The 15,848-nt window shown below is 36.2% G+C and overlaps 1 protein-coding gene across 3 annotated transcripts in view; it reads right to left on the reverse strand.

Annotated features, from left to right (window-relative positions):
- Cpr78Ca (Cuticular protein 78Ca) overlaps positions 1-15,848 on the reverse strand; it is a 99,193-nt gene that overhangs the window by 1,961 nt on the left and 81,384 nt on the right. The window contains exon 1 of one of the 3 annotated variants that reach the window (XM_073980919.1): positions 8,271-8,514. The exons of the other annotated variants lie outside the window; for them this stretch is intronic. Coding sequence (XP_073837020.1) covers positions 8,271-8,306 — 36 coding nt within the window. The 5' untranslated portion in view covers positions 8,307-8,514. Of the gene's footprint in view, positions 1-8,270; positions 8,515-15,848 lie in introns of those variants that run through there. 3 annotated transcript variants of the gene reach the window in all.

A 15,848-nucleotide genomic window follows, 5' to 3' on the forward strand; every position in this document is an offset into this window, starting at 1 on the left:
ATACCGACGATTTTTATAGTCTCGACATGCTCTTAAAACTGATTTTTAAATGTATTGACTTTTTAAGTGTTCCATAGGCAGGGACGTACGCAGGATTTCATTTCGGGGGGCCACCTTGACCAAAAATCATGAAATTAAAAAATGTTGGGTAGCGTTACATAAAGCTATTTTAAAGGGTTTTTAGTTGATTTTATATGAAATTTTGACACAAAGTATATAATTTATAGAGAGAGTTTACAATATTATAGATATAAGTTTGAAATTTGGAACAGATTAAAATGAAGCATATCAAAATACGTTCAGTATAGTCCCCATACAAAAGTTACGCCTGGTATTTTGAAGTTTTTAACCAAATTCTCCAACAGAATTGACGGAATAACTAAAAAAATCTTTCAAATGAATATTAATTTTTAACCACAGTAGCTCTTATTTGGCATTTTCGATTCTATTTCAAAGATTTACAGTATTTCTTATTCTTCAAAGTCCATATCCATATATCACACATTAACTTCAGTCCCATTAAAAAAGTTTTGTGTTACTTTTGCCTTGTTAAGTTATCAATTGGACACATTATTACCGCAAGGACTGATGCTGATAAGAAGATCTATCTAAAAAACCTATTAATGTTATTTTTATACCATTAATTAATTGACATAAATAACTCCAAATAACTCGAATTCCCGAGTGCAGAATAGACTTGTACCGAACATTGCCAGCTATTGTAAGAAAATAATATTCTTTTATGTAATAAAAACACGAAAACTTTACTAGTTTACCAGAGATTATAGAGTCCATACAAGCCAACTAAAAAATTCTGAAAATTACATTTATGGTCTGTTCCAGTACTGCAAGAATCTACTCAATAGGTTAAGTCGAAAAAAACTCCATCTGATATCCGAATGGTTGTTCCGCCTTATTTCTACCTTAATTATACGATTAGATGTTTATGAACTTGATGACATTTAAAACTTTTCAAGGACTATGAACAAAGATTATGCACTTCTGTCGGCACCAACTTATAAAAATTCATAACTTTTGTTTTCTCGAAAACAAGTAAAAAAGTATCAGTCGGGTTTGCCGACATATATATACCCTCAGCCAGTTGGAGTTGAGACTTTTATCTACAGACAGATCGAATAAAATAACCAATATCTGTCCTAAATCTGTTTCAGAATTTCGTTGTCTTTTTAGGACGCATATACTTTCCGACAAAAATATCGAAACATTTGGGTATAAAACTTCACGATTGTGAGCGTTGCGAATAAATGTTTATGTTGTGGTCATAAATTTGACTTCGATAAGATCAAATTTTGGAAGTCATTCCTTTTGATAGTTATCGTGTCAATCCGTCATTTTAGTTGGTCATGGTAAAATCAGGAAGCATTGACTTACTCAGGAAAAATAGAATATCAATGTAAACAAGACCGCAAGGAGTAGCATTGGCAAAAATGTCCAATGGATTCTCGAACAGCCTTTATATTGCACTTATTTTGAAATTTTGTGAGGGAAGTATCCGAAGATGTTGTCCCACATAGACCCTCTTGACCCTCTTTATATACATATGTACGTCCGGAAGTAATTTTAGGATGTTCAAAGTTTCGGTGAAATCTGATATTGAACCGATATAATCCATATTCGAACCTAATCCATGTCTAGAATAAATCGATTTGGACATTCGACAGTTATTGTGCGCACCATTTTAGTGAAACATTTTGTAGACTTGTGGGAAAAAAGGAGTGGACCGATATGACTTAAAGTTCGGTTGATCCGTTCGAGAGTTATCATGCGCTCGAGCCAGACAGACGAAAGAACTGGGCTAAATCGACACCAAATTATTTGAAGTGGATTTTGTCGAAACATATGACAAGTCAAAGGCCATTATTTCGATGAGGTACATTTTTATCGTTAGCCTACAGCTCGAAATTACAGCAGATTTTAATACCATTTATCCAATGTTTGAGCATTAATTTTGTTTGCGGTAGTTTTCAGCTACAACTGTTAATGATAGGCAAAAATTCTGGTGGGTATGCTGCTTATAGCAGATATTAGCACTTTATAACGCACAACAATAAATTTTTCTCCATTAAAAAAATAATAAAAAAATTAAGGCAGTAAAACAATTTTCTTATTGGTTTTAGAGATATAACAAACAAATAAAACATTGTTCCACAACATCCCATACGGGACAAGGGAGACTTCTCTTATATCAATGAGTGCACCCCGATTCATATTTAGCTCAATGATATGGGACCTACTGTTTATCGCCGAGTTCGAACGGCGTGTCTTAAGACACCACTTGTAGAGAAGTTTTTCAAGGCTGAAATACTCAGGCAATATCGCCAACATTACTGAGGGGTATTTTGCCACCGTTGAAAAATGTTTGATGTTGGCTGGCCGGGGAATCGAACCCCCGACCTTCTGCGTGCAAGGCGGGCGTGCATACCATTCCATTGTTTTAGAGATATACTCCCCTTTAGTATTTGATAATGTAATTACATGAGAAAAAGCAAAAAAGTATCACAGCCGACAGAGATATACCCTCACCCTGTATATATTGAAAAAAAATTGTTTTCCAAAAAATTAAGTATTTATGTGTTTTTAAAAATTTTGGGATTTTGAACCGACAAAAATGTTCATTAGGATTAGAGATCAAAAATTTTGCGGAGGAGATACTAAAAGTAATGGATCTACATTGACCATTATGGAAGTGGATCTCCAGCCACTACATATGGTGCCATAGGGGGTTTTTACACCCTTCGGAATGTTTGCTAAAGAAGTATGGACTTGTCCCGGAAAAAAAAAACGTTTACCATCGTAATTGAGGCAGCGAATGCCAGTTGCTTCAACAAAAATCAAAGTGATTCGATAGCAGGTCTTAAAGTGAACTTATCCGAAATTTTGTGTGGGGGTACCGGATGGAGTGGACAAATATAGTCCAAATTTGAACCTGATCTATATTTAGTAGATATATTAGGATATGTAAAATATGGACCAATTCGGCCACTCCCTTCAAGAGTTACCGTATGAAGAAATTTTCCGAACATTTTTGAACTTTTGTGGGGGAGGTACCTGAAGGAGTGGACCGATATGGCTTATCTTCAAACTTAAACTATGTTTGGACAAAATATTACTATGGCCAAATTTTGGACCGAATCGGCAGATCCGTTCTAGAGTTATCTTGCGCTCCAACCACCACACATGGTGTCATAGGGGTTTTTTGCAACTTTTTGGCTATTTTCTCAGGAAGTATGGACTTGCCCCTAATGAAACTTGTACCGTCGTATGGAGGGCAGTGAATACAAGTTTGTAAAACAAAACTCAGAGCGATTGGAGAGATGGCCCTAAACTGAACTTTTCCGAAATTTTCCGATTGAGTCTATATTGAAACATTATTTATGTCTGGTACACATTTTACGATGGGCAAAGTATGGACCAAATCGGTTACTCCCTTCAAGAGTTATCGTCCGCACAAATTTTCCGAACATTTGTGGGGGAGGTACCGAAAGGAGTGGACCAATACAACCCATCTTCGAGCTTAAACTAATTTTGGACAAAATATTACGAAAGCCAAATTTTGGACCGAATCCGTTGATCCGTTCGAGAGTTATCGTGCGCTCCAGCCAGCCAGACAGACGGACGGACATGGCTAAATCGACTCCAAATTGTCTGAAACGGATCTCGTCCAAACATACTTGGGGTCAAAACCATTATTTCGATGATGCACATTTTCCCCGTATGAAAGTGTATATGGTAATATTCAAAAATGTTGAGGTTCACCATTTAATAAGTCGCGAACTGTCAATATATTTTATACAATATGAATATATTTATATCAATTGAAGTGTTTTAGCCGGGGTCGCATAAAATGAACCATAACAAATAATTTATGTGGAAGCTGTGTTGGTGGTAATATTAAAAAATGGGTAAAAATGTGTTGAAGTTTACAAGTTTTTTTGTGTTCTTTCTTGATTTCTGGTCAAATGAGGGAAAATTCAGACCTGAGCTCAAAGAAAGAATTGAAGAATACCCCTTGGGCAACATGGTTCTAATGTATGACCTTTCAATATATACACTGCATCCTCCTAAAATCGATGCTGACATTTTGAAGTTTTGAAATCTGGGGTTTTTTAATATTTCTTATAATTGGAGGGCGCAACCAGATAATTACACAAACTTTCTATTGGATTGTAGAACTCGTGATTCCACGTCGTTTGATGTATATCTCATGAGTGTGCTTCATACAACTCCCTAGTAATAGGAGCAAAAACTCGAAATTTTGATGCGTAAATATTCTTTAAAAACCTATTTTTTGGCTTCAAAATTTACAACTGTGACTCAGGTACCCTTGAACCCCACGTGATTTTAGTTTTTTTACGCGCCGGATCTACTGAACCCTTCCGCTTTCAAATTTATCCACTAAAACGGCGGTTATAGATACCTTGAAAGTAGGAAATTCTGCAAAATTATATTTTGATGATTCCGCGCATTGAACCGCGATTTTCTTTGGTTATTTTTACATAAATGGAATCCTTTATACGCGATTATATTATTTTCCAAAACCGTGTAGCATAAATTACCGAGATTCTGGAGTAATATTCGTATTTCGTATAAAATAGAATTTGGTAGCACATCCGCGGTTCTTGACGAATTTGTTTAAAATTTATTATAATGACGTATTTGTTATAGGCGGTCACTGAAATCGGATGCGCCTTATATGTACATCGCGCAATTTTTACCCACATAAAGGTTTTTTGAATAGTAAGATGCAGCTGACGGCACACTTTGGCCGCTGAATGAAAAGTGGAAAAATCGCTACATATTGATAGAGATGCACTCGCTGTATCTGAAAAGCGCATGCGCCTTAACTGATTTGAACGAATTCGCGAATTATACGTTTTTTTAACTTTTATGTTTTTTCTTTGGATGTAATTCCAATATTACTTTCTATTTCATAATCCTATTGTTTATCAAAGTAAGCAATTACACTTTCGACAAACCATTGCATTTTCTCTTAAGAAGTTTCAGCGAAGTCCGTCAGTCCTTCCATCGAAATTTAGCGAAATAGTACAATAACTCCCAAAAATGTTTTTTCTATTTTTCGTATTAAACAAAAAAAAAAACCCAACGAAACGTCGGATAGAATAATGAAATAAGTAATTTTTATTTTTCATTGACAATAAAAGGACCTTATAGCCCGATAAGACTGAAGTCTTAAAATATTAGTAAAAATATCCAAAGGTCGATAAAAGCTTTAGAAAATAAAAAAATATATTTTTGAAATAATATTCCAACAATAAGTTTTCCTCTTTTGTTGTTGCTGTAATATGGCAGTTATAAATCCCATCGTTAAATTTTTGGTATCATATTTTTCTACGCGTTGTCTAGAATCTGTACGTATTTTTAATTTATTTTTTTCGAGTTTTATTTGGACTCTAAATTAGAATAAATTAAATTTACTCCAAGATCTTTTCAGTATTTCTTGATTTTCCGCGAAAATAGAAATACATTTAGTAAATATTTAGGCATCTACGGATAGATATTAAATGCTGTTAACGCTTTATATATAAATTTTCTTATTACAGCAAAAATGGAATTTTTAAATATTTGTTCTTTATAAGGGAATAAAACCTCCCATAACTTTGGAGCGCAGCATCCAATTTTGTGAACGCGAAGAGATTTGAAACCACGATTTTTTTTCTTAATCTACGTTCCAAAAATTGCGGATGTGCTCGCAAAAAATTTTTTAACATTTCTTCCAATGGAATTGCAAAAGAAATTTGAAATTTACCATATACCCTCGTTAGCATAAATGCTGAGGGTATACAAATCAAATGCAGTTCGTTGGTAATGGCATCAATTGAGAACGGCTGGACCGATTTGTATAATTCTTTTTTAGAAATGTTCGTCATAACCCAACTTACGTTTCTGTGCATAGAAAATTTGACCACGCCCACTTTTACGTCCACTTTTTTCAATTTTCAATTTTAGTATTTTCTTTTCAATTTTCAATTTAGTTTTTTTCTGCAGAAACCAATTTCCATCAAATTTGCAGCAAAAGCACAATGTTTGTATATTTTATGAATTTCGGAGGAGTTGGGCACCTTCCGCACGACTTTCTTTTAAACGCTATATGTAGACAGCGGAATCCTTTACAAATGCATATACGGTTAGGATGGTCGTAGTGAAAGCTGATTAGACAAAAACTCGTTTTATCACAAAATAAAACAGGCCCAGAAATTTTTGCATATCGTGCATATTTTTACATATTTGCATAAAATTAGCATATACAAAACCATATGCAAAAATATATACAAGGATTTGTGGTCTAAAATCCCACCGAAATGGCTGAAATGTGGTAGTAAGTCTTCGTTAGGAGTAAGAAACTTTACACCTGACATTCGTCCGCATATGTCTACGTCTTCGTATAGCCCCCATAGAACGGTACCTCCCGATTTCCGATATTTTGAAGGTTGTGGCCTCAACAACACACTTAAATGGCTGACATTTTGTATAAAGTCTTCGTTGAGAGTATACAACTTTCCACGTCTTCATATAGCCCCCATAGAACGGTACCTCCCTTTTTTTGGTATTTTGAAAGTTGTAGCCTCAATATCCCACCGAAATTACTGAAATTTGATATTTAGTCTTCGTTCGGGGTATAAAACTTTCCACCCGAAATTTCTATAATATAGGTTCATGTCTTCGTATAGCCCCCATAAACGGTACCTCCGGATTTCTGGCATTTTGATGGTTGTGGTCTCAATATCCTTCCGAAATGACTGAAATTTGGTATTAAGTCTTCCTTGGAGGTATAAAACTTTCCACCTGAAATTTCTCGATATAGGTCCACGTCTTCATATATCCCCCATAGAAAGGTACCTCCCAATTTCTGGTATAAAACTTTCCATCTGAAATTTGTCGGTATAGGTCTTCATATAGCCCCCATAGTATGGTACCTCCCGATTTCCGGTATTTTGAAAGTTGTGGCCTCAATATTCCGACAAAATGGCTGAAATTTGGTATTAAGTCTTCCTTGGGGGTAAACAACTTTCCACCAAAAATTTGTCGGTTTAGGTTCAGGCCTTAATATAGCCCCCATAGAACGATACCTCCCGATTTTCGGTATTTTGAAGGTTGAGGTTGTAGTTATACATATATAGAATTTTAAACAAAATATGCCCAGTCCCAAAATTTGACATGAATCGGACAAACTTATGATTATATCGGTTTCAGCACAAATTTTGAGAGGCAATATGGTTGTATGTACCCTAGTCCCGTGGTCCAAAATCCTATATATTTGTAGACGAATTTCGGGGGCCTATTGTTTTATAATCGCTATATTTGCTAAACTTATGAGTGCATCGGCTTACAAATTAATTTTGGAGATAGCGGTCGTTGCGCTCCCGATCAAGAAAAACGACATATTTACAAATTGCCTTAAATGGTGAAGTTTAACGACCCATCAGTCATGCAAAACTAATACATATAAATCTCAATAAGCGGAAGAATTCGACTTCACCCTTCTTTTAACTTTTATAATTAGATCGCTTTAGGATAAAGACTGAGGACATGGGCAATAATAAATCCTAAACAGCATCAATGGGTGAAAAAATCCGACAAATTCCGTAAGATAAAAGAAAGGGTTACACACAAAATCTGTTGATACAATAAAAAATTTTCCTCGGTTTGGCAATGGACCGAAGAAGTGAAATAGGAAATACCTATTTTTGAATTGTTAAGCATAAAGTCCATAAAAAGGTGTCATTGAAACTCATTATGACGGGCTAGCAAGGCGGACCGGGGTCTGCTAATTATCAATATAAAGTGATTTTCATCAGTTAAGACATTCAACTTCTCCAAGGAATAAACCTCAATGTCGAGGAAGAGCTTAGTACTTTCATAAACGAAAGGAAACTTTTTATTCTAATACTGTAAGTAGTTCGTCGTGGAGGGTATAACAAGTTCGACCGCCTTTCTTTCTAGTTATTTTTTACAACAGGTACGTACAAGGGGCAAATAGTGTGACATGGACGATTTTAATAAGTATATTTACGATTCTTGCAAGTTATGGAACAACAGAACAATAGTTTTAATACACAACAAATGTTTGCAATCTTTTTTGGTACTTCATATCGGTCATTTAGTTGTTTATTTTTATATTTGTTTTATTTGATTTTTTTTAACTTTTTTTTTTAACTATATCACTTTGAAGATATTTGTAATTATTTTTAAACATAACGTTCCGTTTTCGAATTACTTTCAGCACCAACCTTGAAATATTGGCGATACACAAATCTGTTGAACATTTTGATAATTAAGCTATGTTTTTCTTTTTTTTTTTTTGATTAAGTCTCTTCTTCTTTCACTTTCAAAATAGTTCACGTTTGCCAACTTAGTGCTTGCTGGTTGTCTAGATAAAGTTGTTGCTCGGTAACTTCAATTACGTTAAATCCGCGTTGTAGACACGCCAAATATCCGATGATAACTGCAACAGCGGTTATTTCAAACTGATTTGTCGGTTAGATTTGACATTTTGTATTATTTATAAATTTGCATATAAAGCGGGGTTTGCAAATTCTATGCATTTGAGGAGTAAGTGAGTGAGTGAGTGTATAAGAGTATGAAATGTCTTATGATTGATGTGTATAATATGCATGTATAAGAGTATTTGGTATGTGGGCGAAATTGAAACATCACTTCACAACTTGCCAATGCAATTTATTGTAAGACAAATAATGTTTTTTCTCATTGTGTGGGAGATGTGAACAATATTTTATCCTGTAAACTGAAACATTTTGAGAAAATGTCTTTGGTTGCAAAACAAGCGTTTGTCTTGATAACTCAATGACCTGTTTGAAATGAAATTGACTTATTGGAGTTTCAACTTGGGCATGTTAATATAGATAAAAATTATCAATAAATCATCTAACAAGTTTTTAATAGAAGTTCTTTTAATTTTGTTTTGGACATTGTAACCGAATATAGATATTTTCCAAAAAAAGTTCCATGGAGAGAACAACCTTGAATATCTATTGCTAACCCAGATAACATTTTTTTCCGTGGGCTCTGATTTCCGCTTTTTTCCGAGATTTGTTATATATTTGCCGATTTCTCTGATATTTTCCTAGAAATTGGACCGATTTTCAAAAATTAGTTTTTAAGAATCTCTGCATTTTCTGAAGAAAATTTGTTCCAAATTCATTCCGATTCGATTTTCTAAGGGAATATTTTGTTCGGTTGTTGTCGAAAACAAAGTGATTTGTTAAAAAATTCGCATATACAATTTTTAATTTGTTTAGATATAAATGCAATATATAATTATTACTCGTGCACATTGTTCTATTATTAATCACAAAACAAGTAAGAAAGTATCAGTCAACTGTGCTGAGGGAGACATACCCTCAGCCTCTGAAAAAACCAAACCAAACACAATAATTATGCCGCATACATATATAACATATCGATTTTGAACCAAGGGTTTGGTTTAAAATCGGTAGGTGTACCGTAATGTGGGGCTACACCAAATAATTGACATATACCAAACGTTTTTAGTAACCAAACATGTTCATAAAGGACTCGAAATATTAAATTAGGATAAACTAAGCTTGGAAGAAATTTTTAAAAAAGTTTTTTTTTTCACAATAGCCATTTTAGTATGAGCAGACAGGGCTTTGGAGCTCTTTGGGCCATTATCTCAGGAAGTATTGAGTTACTCTAGAAAAAATTGTACCGTTGTGAATGAGGCTGCTAGAACAACCTACTAAAAACAATCAAAACGATGCGATGAGAGGTAGCCGAAGGAGTGGACCGATATACTCCATATTCCAACCTGATACATGACTAGATGAAATAATACGACGTGCAAAGTATGCCCATGTGGGGTTTGCTAGATCCTCCATCGGGACCCTCCCATTGGCGAATTGGGGAACGTTCATCATAGATCTCTATGGCGGACATCGGGGAAATAAAATACCCGAGGGTGACCAAAACCTAGCCTAAGGGACGGCAGCTGGTCCCTTAGTACAAATGGCAAGCAGAGGCTTAGAAAGCTGGTATGGTTGCGTTTGAAAAACAGTTGGCGTTGTGGGATCCACATCTACGGCTTCTGTACAGCGGAAAGCGCATGTCTGCTTGGATCAAACGATTCGCTATACAAATGTGTACACTAGAACAGGTGGGACGGCACCTGCAAGTTGGCAGCCCCAACATCGTCATAGGGTACAGAGGGCCAATCACTCTCTTACTCGAAACTCAATCGATTACTGAAACTTAAAATAATACAGAAAACAACACAAAAATAACGATGACGACCTTAAGCACACGGAAACGGATAAGAATCGCTCAATGGAATGTAAGGACGCTCCGGGAACCATCAAGGCTAGCACAATTAGAAGCTCAAATTGCTAAGTTCAAACTGGACATCACAGGTATCAGTGAAATGCGATGGAACGGAAGTAACGAACTAATAACTGAAGAAGGGAACCTGGTCATATACTGCGGTAAGGAGACTAGAGGCGAAAGCGGGATCGGTTTATTAATCTCAAAACAAAATCGAACATCTCTCATTTCCTGGCTTGCCATATCGGATCGCATAATCACTGCAAGATTCCGAAGCAACGTCAAAAAATGTGTCTCCATTATACAATGCTACGCTCCGACAGAGGATGCCGACTCCTTAATAAAAGACGAGTTTTACAACCAACTGAACGCAACGCTACGAAACATCCCTAATCGCGACATAATTGTGCTCATTGGAGACTTTAATGCTAAAATCGGAACCGAAAATAAGGGTATTACGCACGTAATGGGAAAACATAGCCTAGGCATAAAGAACAACAACGGTGATAGTCTTATAGAACTCTGCCAAACGTTTGACCTCATAATTGGTAGGGTCCATATTCCATCACAAAGACATACACAAATACACTTGGACATCCCCAAATAGTCAAACCCATAACCAAATTGATCATATTTGCATCAGTCGCAAATGGAGAGGTTCCTTACGGGACGTGCGCACAAAACGAGGAGCAGATATGGACACTGACCACGAACTTTTAATTGGTACGATTAAAATAAAGCTCCGTCACAACTATAAACGTAAATCGAAGAAGATAGGTAGGCAACTCGATGTGAAGATACTTAATAACAATAATCAGAAGAGAGAGACGGTCAGTGAACTTCTAGAAACATGTATACCCACTAACAACAAACCATGGGAGGAAACAGTGAACGCGTTGAAAACAATCGCGGAAAAGGAAATAGGATACAGGAAGAAAGAAGCAAGAAAAATCTGGATATCTGACAACACCTGGAAATTAATACAGGAAAGGAATACCCTAAGGGAAAGACTACTCGGAAACTTCAATTCCAACCAGCAATACAAAATAATAGCAAAAGCAGTAAAAAAAAGCAGTCAGAACCGATAAAAGAAAATATATCGAAAACATAGCCATCGAAGCTGAGGCTGCAGCAGGAGCGAACGATGCCAGGAAAGTCCACCAGTTAATAGGTGGACACTTCGAACGTATAAGTAATATTGATCATGACAACAATGAAAATTTCCCTATTCATCTGAATGTGAATACCCCCATTAACGTTTCGATAGATGTACATACGCCCACCGTAGAAGAGATAAGAGACGCCATATTAAAACTAAAGCGCAATAAATCACCAGCAGAAGACGGCATACCCCCCGAACTACTCCAAACAAATCCCACAGCATCAGCAAAAATTTTAGAACCTTATGTAAAAGACATCTGGGCAAATGAGCAATTTCCAACTACATGGTCGAAAGGAGCCATCATAAAACTGCAAAAGAAAAATGACTTAACTGTCTGCGATAACTGGAGAGGCATAACCATATTAAACACAGTTTACAAATTAATGTCCATCCTTCTAAATGATAGATTGCAGAGCATAGAGAATTCTCTGCGTGACGAACAAGCAGGGTTTCGACCAAACCGTAGCTGCTTAGATCAAATTAATACACTGCGCATAATAATAGAGCAATCTATGGAATGGAAAACTCCACTGTATCTCATATTTGTAGATTTCAAAAAAGCTTTCGACTCTATTAACCGCGATGCTATATGGGCAACACTAACAGCAAAAGGGGTGCCGCAGAAAATAATAAATATTATCAAATCAATGTACGAGAGTACCACACTCCACGTTCATCATAGCGGCCTCACAAGCGAATCCTTCCATACGAACGCGGGAGTTAAACAAGGTTGCCCCCTCTCCCCCCTTTTATTTGCAGCAGTTTTGGATGAGATTATGTTATATTTATGTTCCAAAAAAAGAGGTATTAATTGGACCTTTGACCGGCAGTTGGAGGATCTTGATTATGCCGATGACATATGCTTATTGTCACACAATTTTAATCAAATGCAAAGCAAATTAGACGACCTCATTAAAATTGCAAAGACTGTCGGCCTAGAAATAAACATTGAAAAAACATATGCGATGCGAATAAATAATATTAGCGCAAACAGCTTTATGATTGACAATAATCCCATAAAATATGTCAAAACCTTCTGCTACCTCTGTAGCATCATGTCAGCAGATGGTGGAGTAAGCGAGGACGTTAGCAGTCGGATAAAGAAAGCCAGATCAGCATTCGGTCGCTTGAGAAGAACGTGGAAATCAGTCCACATCTCAAAAAATACGAAACTTCGACTTTTTAACAGCTGTGTCAAATCAACATTGCTGTATGGAAGCGAGACTTGGCTAATGACCAACAGTTTGGCGCACAAATTGCAAACATTTGTAAACAAATGTCTCCGTATTATACTGAAAGTGTTTTGGCCAAACACTATATCAAACGACGAACTCTTAAGACAGACAAATGAAGATCCAATACTTCAACAAATTACCAGACGAAAATGGAAATGGATTGGCCATACATTGCGCAAATCGTCTAACAGTGTCACCAGAATAGCCCTGGAATGGAACCCACAGGGTAGCCGTCGACCCGGACGTCCAAAAAATACTTGGAGGAGAACCATTAATAATGATCTAAAAAAAATAAATAAATCTTTCGATGAAATAAAATTAATATGTCAAGATAGATTAACATGGAAATGTATTATAGAAGGCCTATGTTCCCAAGTGGAATAATAAAAGGAAAAAAGTATGCACCAATTACAAACTCCCTGCGAGAATTATCTTGCCGATTTACCGTTTTGGTTGGTGTCCTGTGGGTTTCTTAGATCTTTTTGGCCAATATCTCAGGAAGTATGGACTTGCCCAAGAAAAAATGTGTACTGTCGTAAAGGGAGCCGCAAGGACAACCTACTGAAAAAAAATTCAGAACTATCCGAGAGCTCTTAAACTTCACTTCAACCGAATAGTTCATATTCAAAGCCGATAGATATCTGGAGGGAATAACACGATGTGCGAAGTTTGGACCAAATTAATTGCTACCTTCGAGAATTATCATTCACACCATTTTACAGGAAAATTTTGAACTTTTGTGAGGGAGGAACCGGTAAGAGTGGACTGATATGGTCCATCTTCGACCTTAAACTAAGTTTGAACAAAATATTACCATACCCAATATTTGGTTCGAATCGGTTGATCCGTTCGAGAGTTATCTTCCGCACCAGCCAGACGGACGGACATGGCTAAATCGACTTCAAATTGTCTGAAACTAATTTCGTCCAAACATAAATGGGTTCTTAAACCGTTATTTCGATGAGGCACACACTTTCTAGCCTAAAGGCTGAGGGTATAGTAATAACATCAGGGAAAATCATTAAAACATTTGAAATTAGAATCTTCCATAAATAGCGCATAAAAAGAAAATTGTCTCGGTGTGGGGTTTGTTTTCGGTGTTGTGTCAATATCATCAAAGGCGTCATCGCCCAAGAATCATTTCTTATTTTTTTCAGAAAATCTATATTTTTCTTTGAATTTTTCCAGAAATTCCCTCCGAATTCCAACCAGTTTTCTTCAAAGAATTTAAATTTTTCAGAATTTTTTCCGAATTCGGCCCGATATCTGTCAGAAAATCTAAAATTTTCTCCGAATTTTCCAAGAATTTACTTCCCAATTTGGACCGATTTCATCGCCAAACTCTAGTTTTTTTAGAATTTCCTTAGAAAATTCTTTTCGAATTCGGTAACCACGAGATTCGGTCAGAATGTTAGCTGATAAGTTCTTCCGTATTTCCAATTTAGCTTTCATTGTTTTTATAAAAAGTACACAATATTTTGACTCGCTACATCAAGTTTCAACTTTTAGGGTTATGACTTTTTTACAACCTCACATTCCTGTATCATTTTTTGATGAACTTTTACCTAAGATTAGATAAAATTTAATTATAACGCGATTCGATAAAAAAGGCTCACACACTAACAGCTTTTACAGTTTTTATATTAACTTTTTTGGCATTTTTTGGAAGTCACTTTAAGCACATATATAACTCAAAACAAGCTTTAAAGCCACGCGTACGCCATATCGCATCCCCCACAATAGTTCGAAAATGTTCGGAAAAATTGTGCGAACTATAACTTTTAAAGGTAGTAACCGATCTTGTCCATAACTTACACATCGTGAAATTTATACCAGACATAGATGAGGTTCCAATATGGACGCAATCGGTCTACTCCTTCGGGTACCTCACACACAAAATTTCGGAAAAGTTCAGTTTAAAACCTGATCTCGAATCGCATTGATTTTTGTTGTACCAACTTGCATTTGCTGCCCCCATCAAAACGGTATATGTTTTTTTCAGGGGCAAGTCCATACTTCTTGATAAAATGGCCCTAAAACTGTAAAAACCGCTGAGGCACCATGTGTAGTGGATGCAGCGCAAGATAACTCTCTAACGAATAAACCACTTCGATCCAAAATTTGATAGTCGTAATATTTTGTGCAGTCTTAAATAATGTTATATAATGGGACATATCGGTCCACTGCTTTTTGATAACTCCCCCACAACAGTTCAAGATTTTCGCTTAAGTGGTATGCACGATAACTCTCGAAGGCAGTAACCGATTTGGTCCATTCTTTGCACACCGTGATATTTCTATGGGACATAGATCAGGTTGTAATATGGACTATATATGACAACTCGTTCGCGTACCTCCTGCACACAAATTTCAGACAAGTGCAGTTTAGGACCTCCTCTCGAATCGTACTGATTTTTCTTGCAACCGGTTGCACTCAAGGTCCCTATTATGATGGTACACGTTTATTGAGTGGCAAGTCGACACTTCTTGAGAAAATGACTCGAAAGCTGTAAAACAACTCCTACGGCCGGCAAGTGTGGTGGCTGGTCCCAACTTTGGATCTCGAAATATTGTGTCCAAACTAAGTTTATGTTTAAAAGTTGGACCTATCATTCTACTGCTTGGAGTACCACCCACACAAATGTTCAACATTTTTGTTTAAGGGTCTATTCGAGGACCCTTTGAAAATTTTTCCCGGAGGTATTACAAGTTTCCCTGTATACAGCGATAATATGTTTTTCGTGGGTCTAAATTATATGGTGACCAACTGATATGGCTGGTGGGCGCAATATTTATAGAGAAGAATGACTCCAAAAATAAAACTCACTTCCAAATTGGACTATGTCAGTTCATTTCTTTAGGTACCTTTCCCGCAAAACTTTTGATCTTTAAACCAAATCCATAATTTTGTCGGAACCGTCATATTTCCAAATTTCTGAAAACCCCATAAATACATACGGTTTTTTTGAAGGTGGTATATCTCTGTCAACAAAGCCGACTGATACTTTTTTACTTGTTGGATAGTTTTTTTGAGAGTAAGCTTTCCATCTTCTGGGAACACAAAATTCCAATTTACAACCAATTCGTTAGAAAAATGTGAATAAAATCCTCAAA

This window comes from Musca autumnalis, unplaced genomic scaffold (genome assembly GCF_047663935.1).
Source record: "Musca autumnalis isolate F117 unplaced genomic scaffold, ASM4766393v1 scaffold_4, whole genome shotgun sequence".
Classification (NCBI taxonomy): Eukaryota; Metazoa; Arthropoda; class Insecta; order Diptera; family Muscidae; genus Musca; species Musca autumnalis.